This window comes from Gouania willdenowi, chromosome 5, assembly GCF_900634775.1.
Source record: "Gouania willdenowi chromosome 5, fGouWil2.1, whole genome shotgun sequence".
NCBI classification, from domain to species: Eukaryota; Metazoa; Chordata; class Actinopteri; order Blenniiformes; family Gobiesocidae; genus Gouania; species Gouania willdenowi.
Genome location: NC_041048.1, coordinates 5469865 through 5479723, shown reverse-complemented (window position 1 = coordinate 5479723; position 9859 = coordinate 5469865). Strand labels below are relative to the sequence as shown.

The following is a 9859-nucleotide window of genomic DNA, read 5'->3' as shown; positions in this document are numbered from 1 at the left end:
CTGCCTAGAATCTCTGCAAACAGAGCACACAGGCACAAATAAGATGTCTGGGGACTTCATATCTGAATAAAATATATATACTGAGGGTGCAAATTTGGATGAAAAACATCTGCAAAACAATGGATGTGCACAGACAATGTCCCCGCTGTAGAGAGGAGAGGGAAGATGAATGTATATATTGTATATATAGGAATACAGAGAAAAAAAGACCAAGATCACAGTCTTTGTCTGGCTGCAGGATGATAATCTTACTTTCTGTGTGGATGGGAAGGGAAGATGAATGGAGATGGGAAATGACAAAAAAACAGGAGGAGGAGGAGGAGGAGGAGAAGAAGAAGCTGGGAATCAATAGCGGCGGACAACAAAGGCACTGTCAGCACTGTCCGTGGTGCATCGACTGTCCATAGAGGTCTCTAAGTCTGTGAGGTCAAAGGTCAGAGGACACAAGAGATCAAATCACAACAAAAAACAACACAAATTCTGCTAGTCTAAAATGATTTAAAATCACAATGCATTGTTTAAAGATTCCTGCAATTACAGGAAGAAACCAAAAATGATCAATATACTGTACTTAAGTAAATCATATCCTGAGCCTTTATGTGGAAAACATGTAAGTCCTTCAGAAAATGGTAAAAATACATCAAAACAACAGCTAATTTATGCATGTATTTTTACAAGTATTTTTTTGCATCGGATTAGCCTGTAATGTGAGTGTAAGGCCTAATCTGCAGATAAAAAAAATATTCATCAATATTAATTAAGGGGAAAGTAAACAAGTTAAATAAAATAAAATAAGGAAAGGAGGGGTAGCGCAGTATGTGTGGGAGGGCCCCCCTATATCCATTGGGTGTTGGCCAGGCTCCTTTGGTTTGTTTGGGCGTAGGTAGCTTAGATGTAGTTGAATTCTTTTTCCATACGTTTTTTTTCTGTAGTTTTTTTCTTAATAATTTCTCTTAATTCGTTTCATTTCTTTATTGTATTTATTTGTGTCCTTTTTCTTCTCTGTATTATTATTTTTTGATTATTGCTATTATGTTAGTTTTTATCTCCTTTGAGAGTATAAGTTATGTAGGTTGTGTGTTGCCCTGAGATGGACTGGTGCACTATTCAGGGTGTACCCCCACCTTACGCCCAATGAGAGCTGGAGATAGGCACGAGCAGACCCCCGTGACCCTGAAAAAAGGAGCAAGGGGTCAGAAAATGGATGAATTGATGGATGGATGTATGGATGGATGGATGGATGGATGGATGCCCTAGTATATTATTATTAGAACATTTAAATTATGTATTCTGTGTTTTTTTTCTTCTTTTCCCCATGCACGCACGCACACACACACACAATATTACTTAAATGATCTGTCAGTTTGTCATATTTTTGTTGTTTCTTTGACTTGCATGTTGCATGTCAGCATTAACTAAGTATATATTAACACACTTTATATTCACACTATTTTTGTTTAAACCATAATGCAATATGAATATCATCACCATCACTGGTTATCTTTGGCTTTAAAGCCAAAGCAAGGATAAAAATGTACGTATAAAAGATGTACCACAGTTTGTTCAGTCTATGAGGCTGAAGTGGTGAGGTATGCTAGGTATTCAAGTGTCCTCCAGGTTTCACAGCTCAGTGGTATTTCCAATGCCTACACGCCTTCAGCAGAGTAAGATCTCAGTGAATGAATAACCACACACTTGTGTTCCACCACATGTACGTATCAGTGGTTTGTTCTCACAGAAAATACTTTAAACCTGGCAGCAAGCAATACCAAGAATAATAGTGATGCATTTCTTTGCTTTTCAGAGAACTTTTCTCTGATTCTGTCCTATCGTAGCAGGTCACATGTTTTTCAGCACAGGAACTAAGCGTCACACCTCTGAACAAAATTTTCCCAGTTCCACTGCAGCTAAGATAACCAGTGTCTTGTGACTATAACCAATTGGTTTGACACTGGAATCATCTGAGAGTGGTTCAGCACAATGTCTTGGCAAGACTTTTAAGATGAACTGATTCAAACAAAACACATTTAAAGGGGCAGTTGATGAAAAATTCACTTTATAATGGTTTTGCTACATTTCTTTTATTCCACATTGTGTAAAAAGTCAGCTCTAGACGGGCGAGTTGGATTTTTCTCTCCATGTGACGTCACATAGCGGAAACTCCTCCTCCAGACAATCCTGGCTCCTCCTACCCTATAAGAATGTGAGCTCCTCCCTCTCAAACTACCTCACAGGTAAAACAAACACTGTGGTTTAATATAGAATATTATACTTTATTGTAATATATATAAAGCTACATACACACAATGTGTTCTCTGCATTTAACCCCTCCCTGAGGAGCAGTGGGCAGCTACGGTGTAGCGCCCAGGGAGCAGTTACAATCAGTTTCATTTTTAGTACCTGTTATAGCGCCTCGTTTGCCTTTGAGATGATCTGACGTGTTTGTGACCCAATGCGAAGCAGAGGTTGGACAAAACAGTGGACTATCATCTTGAATGGACTATTCCTGTAATAAGTAGTAGTGAGGATGAGCAGAAAGTGATGTAGCGGCTCCGGTGAGTGTTTGAAGCAGCTAAAACAGCTGCTGCTGTGATAAACACACACCGTGAAGCAGCTTTTGTCGGACTCACAATCACAATAACCGCTTAAATAGCCCATGTGTTTTACTGTAATGTGCAGTTTTTTTGCTGAAAACAATAACAAGAGTGTGTGCATAGCAAAAGAAAATTGCAATGGTGATAAAGCTGTTGTGTGGGTTCAGCGTCTATAGACACGCCCACTTATGCATATGCATGAAGGCCCCAAAACAGCTCATTTTTAGAAGCGTCATTAAACTAACATTTCAGAGGGTTAAAACTCTGGAAAACAGGTGAGTTTGGGAGAATAAACCTCAAATACTATGTTTTTGGGGTTCTTAGAACAAATGGAGTTGAGTGAGAGAAAAAAGCATAATACTGGACCTTTAATGTCCTCAACTTTGGTGTCATCAGGTAGAAATATCAAAAATGGATAGTTACAGCAGGAAACATACTGATTGACCACTGATGATTAGACTAACTTTAGTAACAATAATTTAGCCAAACCTGTTTTGGGTCAGAATCTTTAAACCTTGTCCCAATGAAGAAAAAGGAGGTAAATTCATTCATCCAGTATACTGGACAATGACTGTTAAAAACCTACAAAACTACAGAAATATGCACATAAGGACAAAAAAATAAATAAATAATAACAATAGAGAAATATACATAACAACAAGAACAACAACTCTCCTGTACTGACTCTGGTCTGCATCACTCACCAAAGTTAAGGTTGTAGTCTCCTCCCCGTTCGCGGTACATTTGGTAGACAAAGAAACATGAGACGGGTTTGAGGAGCAGGTTTAAAATGGCCATTCCTGCGCTGAAGCGAAACACATCGCGACTCCTCTCTGCAGCAAAGTCGTTGAGTGGATAAAAGATCCCAAAGTGGACGATATCTGTCAGTATTGTGACAATCATGCCCATCAAAAACTGCAAGAGTTGGAAGAGAAGAGTTTATTAGTGGATAGGCAATGTACTTTATGCTTTAAACGTACAGTGTTTAATACAGCGCATGTACATTGATGGAAAAAAACAGATATGTGGCAGCTAGAAAAAAGAGGAATTACGTAGTGAAATGGTCACAGTGAAGTCAAAAGCAATCAGTGTACTTTATTTTGTCTTTGTGAGTAGGTTTGCACATAAATCCTAAATGATTGAATGGAGATTTTAATTCAATAAGAAAGATGAAGAGAAGTGAATTAATTGGGAGAAGATCTTTATCATGTTTTCTTAGAAGTCGTTTTTGTTTTGTCTTTGTCATTTCATTGTCCTTGTTACTTCTGCCAGGTAATATTTGCAGCTTTTATTCGTTTGTCTGTCTGTTATCAGGGTTACGTCAAAAGTAGGCTACCTACCATTAACACATTTTGACAAAATTTTAACCAAAAATAGACTTTATGTCATGGAAGATTGGGATACTGGTTTGAATATTTTGGTTTGTAAATGACCAATCTTTATGGAATTTGACTCAGTTAGGTTGGTTTGGTTTCTCATACATTTGGACCTACTGTATGGTAATTAATGGGGATAGAAACGTCTTAAAATGGACAATTCTGGACACCTGTTATTGAGGTTATCAGGACTTGACAGCCTACTATGGCAGTTATAAGAAGTTGCATTCTTTTGGTTCATTATCTTCTATTACTATTACCTTTTACACTGTTTCTTTTTAAAAGAATGGCAGCAAACATAGGAATAAAGAAGGAGGGCTTAAGTGGGTTAACAGGCAGCATTGATGTGTACTCAGAATAATCATAATCAGACTGAATCATGAGCACGGAAACAATTCATGCACATATTCACATATTTGTTTTTAAAGTAGAGAATGTAATTTCAGCATGTAAATTAGGTCAGTCAACAGAAATGCAATAATATGAAGACATTCTAAAGTAGTTAGACATGGCCTAACCCTATTTCATACATGTACATATATTTATATAGTCATACTGTATATAGCAAAAGGGTACACCAGATGCCTTTCAAAGTAAAAGTCCAAGCTGCACTGAAAAGCCACTGCTGCAAAGAAAGGCCCTCAAAGCTTTGCTCACCAATCAGATTGTTTCAGATTTCTCAGAAAAACAGGTTATCACACACACACACACACACACACACACACACACACACACACACACACACACACACACACACACATACTTCCATTGGTGTCACATGATTGTACATTTGCATGACCAAAGTAAATTAGGTAAACTATCACCATGAGCACGGCATCAATGGAGTCCCTCTGTGCAATGGCCCAGACTCCAACGGCCAAAACGCTAAAGTTCCCCCACGCAAAGGATGTGGGCAGCCACGCCATGCACCCCCTAAGGGAAGGAGGGGGACACAGGGTTAGAAAAGCCTCTTAGGTGCCATGTTTGATTTCACATCCAAGTATTGGAGGTGGAGGGAGAAGACGACTTGGCCTGAATCAAGAGGGCGAGTGAGCGTGTGTACATGCACCAAAAAGAGGAGAGAAATTCCTCAGGTTTGTGGAGAAAAACACACTCACCATACTGCAAGCAGCCAGTGCACCAGGACTATGGCCTTCAGTGTGGGAGAAAAGACAAATATGGACAAAAAAGTCAGCTTTTCAGTCTTATATACAGCGGACAAACAGTTATTGCTCTACAGTCAACATTTAAACAATAAAATCAAAAGATTCCCTCTGATAACTACTGAATACTTGAATACTTGGAAAAGATGGGCTGCCGATTGTAAAGGGTTGCGCATGCTAAAATAAATTCCAACTTTTTGCAACATTTAGCAACAAACTAAGTTTAAAAAATGTATGTGATTTTTTTTTTACTGTTACTTTTGACCAGATTTACAGCAATATTTGTGAAATTTGTGTTTCTAAATGTTAAATCTAAAAAATGTAATATTAAATCTAAATATAAATGTTAAATCTAAAACGAAATGCTAAACTTTGAGCTTTTATTTTGGTACTTTTGGTGAATTTGCATAGTAGCTTAATATTTAGTTTCACCCATAACATTTAGATTTAACATTTAACATTTACAATTACCATTTAACATTTACAAATACCATTTAACATTTAGATTTAGATTTAACATTCACATTTAAATGTAATATTTAGATTTAACATTTCAATTTTGATTTAATAATAATGTCTAAATGTAATTTTTTGATTTAATATTTAGATTTAGATTCAGCATTTATATTTCACATTGACGTTATTTTTTTATGAGAAAAAAAAAAAAAAATCGCAAATATTGCTGTAAATCTTGTTGAAATGAACATAAAAAAATTCACATATGTTTTTTTAAACATGTTTTGTGGCTAAATGCTGCAAAAACTTGCTGTTTATTTCAGCATGCACAACTTTACAATCAGCATCATATAGGAAAAGGTCATTCTTCCTGCCCATATCAATGCTAATTGGTCAGAAGCTTGCTTTAATTTGTCCAGTGAAACAGGAAGCATGTGATAACAGACATCTAAAGTGTTTGTTAAAATGAATTTTTTAACAAGAAAACCAGAAGCATCTAAGCGTGGATGACCCACTGTGTTTTCCATAGAATATTAGATATAAATGTTCTTAAATTAAAGCCAGCACATCTAATGTGTTTATACTGTGTGCAGCTTTAAGTGGTAACAGTTTCCTCATATTAACCTTTAGAGACACATTTAATTTAAAGTGCTGCAGTGACATAAAGTTGTATAAACACTTGCAGTAAAATGCAATCCACTGCTACAGTAGTAATAACTTATGCATTGATGTATCTCTGTTCACCTGTTTGGAGTAATGCATACAAATATTCTTATTGTCATTGTGAGTATTAGTATTAATAAATATGTGACATATGTATTCTAAATGAGACAGGTATATTTTATGCATCCCCCAAAGTAAACGCACCAAATGACTTACAAAAAACATGCACAATTACAGGAAACTACACTTTACAAAACAAAAAATGCACAAGATAACTCCAAAAACACACAAAATGACAGAAACACCCCCATACAATTAGAAAAACTATACAATTTGGCAGAGAATTTTACAAAACGACAACAATTATACACAAAAATAACAACAAAAACACACAAAAAGACGCACATAAAATAAAAACTGGTATACAGACAAAATGAACAACAAAAAAATTATACATTTGGGGAAACTATACAAAATGACAAAAAATATATATACAAAAAAGACAACACAATACACAAAAAAGACTTATAACAACCATAAAAATAAAAAAATGGCGGTAAAAAAACATAAAATGACAATGAGTACAGAAAACTCAAACCCACAAAATTGGAGAAAAATACACAAAACGACTACACGGTTACAGCAAAAACACACCAAACAATAACAAAAACAATAAAAAACACAAATTGGGAGAAAACTATACAATATGAAAAAGAAATTGCAACAAATATACACAAAAATGACTCCAAAAACACAAAATGACTCTCAACTAAATAAAAACAATGACAGGAAAATGACAAAATGTCACCAAAAAACACATAAAACCCTTTGTTCTTCCCTGTATTAAAGCTCAGATTGTTCTTTATTCTAAATGCTGACATGAATGTTGATAATGTGGCCCTTGGATCTGATACTATCACATGTTTGTGGCACCCTGTTGTCATAGTTGCCCACCTCTAACCAAAAACCTAAAAGACAACCCTAATCTGTCCCTAAGCCTGTTCTCCATGAGCAACCAAATCTAATAAAACCCTAACAAACGTCTTTACTCAACAGTTTTAGAACTTTGGTGAAGAATTAGGAAGTCCTGTGCAGGAAATGAACATCCGCTACTAATGTTGCAACATCTACTGTTGAAAACAAACCAACAACAGCAAAAAAACAACACTTTAATATTTAGAATACCTTCAGATTTATGGCTGGGATTTCCATCACAGCCCGTCGGCTCTAAGCAGCGCTCCCTCGGTCCGATTCTGTGTTTTCAACGTGTTTAAAAAGGCTTCATGAAGGAGAAAAGTGCAGTTTCTCTCTAACTTCTGCTGTGAAACCCCTCCTTCGCCTCAGCTCGACCTGCAAACACAAGCCATGTGACTCCGGCCTGACCACTTCCCATGTGACTCAGCCTTCTTTGAGGTTCTTGGCTGCCTCTGAAGTATCAAAGAATGAACTTTAAGAGACAAAAACTTGCAGTAAATGTATCATTTGTTGGAGGAGGATTTACAGTATTTGTGGTTTCCTAGAATGCTTGGATCTAGAACCTAGACTTGCACTTGTGACAAAGAGAGCAGCGCTTTACTTGAGAGTGAACACTTCAGATCAAAGTGACTGTTTTTTTGACATACACAGACTGAAAAGTACTCTCTTTTCTCCAAGTACGCAGAATCTGAACAACAGAAAAAGTGGAAGAATGATCCAGAGCTCCTCTGTGCTATTTTCAAGCAGCATGCATGCTTTGTCTATAAAGGAAAAGTTATCGCCTGAATAAACTCAACTTTAAACCAGGGGTTCTCAACTGGTCTCACCCTGGGACCCACATTTTGCATGGGTCATTAAATTGCGACTCACTTTTTTTTTTTTTTGAATTCAACCAAATTTAGTTTTTCAAAAATTGCTGTTGAAAGAACACAAATAATCATTTTTTTAAAACATAAATCTATATATTTTCACAGCATGCCTGTCAAAAAAAGGATATTTCAAAATAAAAGACAAATCCATCATGAGAGACAATAAGTATTTATTTATTTTTGACCAGCTGTCCACGACCCACCCAGTACAGGTCCACGACCCACTTTTGGGTCCCGAACCACCAGTTTAGAACATCTGCTTTACACAACAGTGTCGCCCTAATTTGGATTAATGAAAGTATTTCACTCATTATTACAAACTCTCTGGCCCACAACCTTTAAAACAACAAATGCAGGATATGAGCAATATTTAATTATCACCTTACTGTGAAATATTTGGGTTTTTCTTTGTTTTCAAACACTTGGAAGATTGTTCTTATTTTTCTTTTCATAGCAAATGGTGGCTGTGTATATACTGTTTACTACAGTTGTTCTGAAATGGGGGTACGTGTACCCCTAGGGCTACGGAATGGCACTGCAGGGGGTACTTGAGAGAGAGAAAGAGAGATAACAGCTGTCTTGTGTATGAAATGCGTTATAAAAACACATTTGCCTTGCCTTGTCATAACAAATAAAGGGTCAGTTTTGGTCCAGGTGTGAGATGACCAGAAATGATAAAAACTATAGAAATAAATCTATTCAGGAGCCAATAAATCAGTGGTTTTCTACCTTGGGGTTGGGACCCCATGTGGGGTTGCCTGAAATTTCTGAAAAATAAAAATAGAGTTTTGAAATGATAGCATTGCTGTTGTTGGACAATATCGGCCAATTAGCGCAATTTGCTTTCAGCTAAAATTCTCACTGTCTATAATTTTTTTTCTCCTTATTTTTAAGAAATGTAGTGAAATTTCCACCACTTGTTTTTTATTTATGTTGTATTTAGATTCTTCACTCTGTCTGCACATGCTGTCGAAGGTCAACACGACACGTAGTGCAATGTTTTTGTGACAGCTATGCATGTTTTATTATTGCAATTAAATAAATACGTTTATTTTATTGCATAATTGTGACCATCACCAGCCTTCTCTGAGGAAGGGTAAGAAAAACATGATTAAAGGGAGAATATAAAAATAGAGGGCAGTGTTACACCTAGGTGAGGGGGAAGGGAACAGGGAAGAGGGAGTCAGGGTGGGACAATGGAAGGGGTGGAAAGAGTCGAATATTTTCCACTTGTTTTCATTCATGTTGTATTTTAATTTCACAACATCTGAACTCAACTGGGGGTGTGTTTCGTCACAGTGTCGAGTCTGAGTCATTTAAATTGTTCGATTATGAGGGAAACTTGTCTAGAGATTCTAAGTCTAGTAAAGAACGATTAAAGAATGAGACATAAGAGTCCAGTTAGAGCTGCAGAGCTGGAGTACGTAGTGTAGATGTGTGTGTAATCAATCACGTTGACTTTAACACATCGCTTCACCCGTGCACTCTGCTACGGCACGGTATTAAAAATAATATCACAACTCATTTCATCCTTTGGTCATAAATCAAAGAGGAACATTCAGACACAAACAGAGCAGCTAATCAGGGAAGAAAAATGAGATCTGATCAAATATTGAAACAGAATTCAAGGCTCGGATTTGGAAAAAATACAAATAAAGAAGAACTGGAAAAAATCATTAGGAATTCTTCAAATGAACAAAAAACAACAATAAATGATAGTGTGTCGAGCAAAGTCACAGCATACACTGATTATTCAAGTAAGA

General features: G+C 36.5%; 1 protein-coding gene across 2 annotated transcripts in view; it reads right to left on the bottom strand.

Annotated features, from left to right (window-relative positions):
• The window catches only part of agtrap (angiotensin II receptor-associated protein), an 11807-nt gene extending 4210 nt beyond the window's left edge, over window positions 1-7597 (bottom strand). Inside the window, exons 1-5 of one of the 2 annotated variants that reach the window (XR_003674110.1) lie at window positions 7438-7597; window positions 5089-5123; window positions 4795-4903; window positions 3299-3509; window positions 253-419 (exon numbers count right to left, since the gene is read on the bottom strand). Coding sequence is in view for 1 of the 2 variants with exons in the window: in XM_028447278.1 (XP_028303079.1) it covers window positions 3299-3509; window positions 4795-4903; window positions 5089-5123; window positions 7438-7464 (382 nt within the window). In the remaining variant the exon portion in view is untranslated. The remainder of the gene's footprint in view (window positions 1-252; window positions 420-3298; window positions 3510-4794; window positions 4904-5088; window positions 5124-7437) is intronic. The other variant, XM_028447278.1, reaches the window with a different exon arrangement.
• Window positions 7598-9859: the final 2262 nt, after the last annotated feature.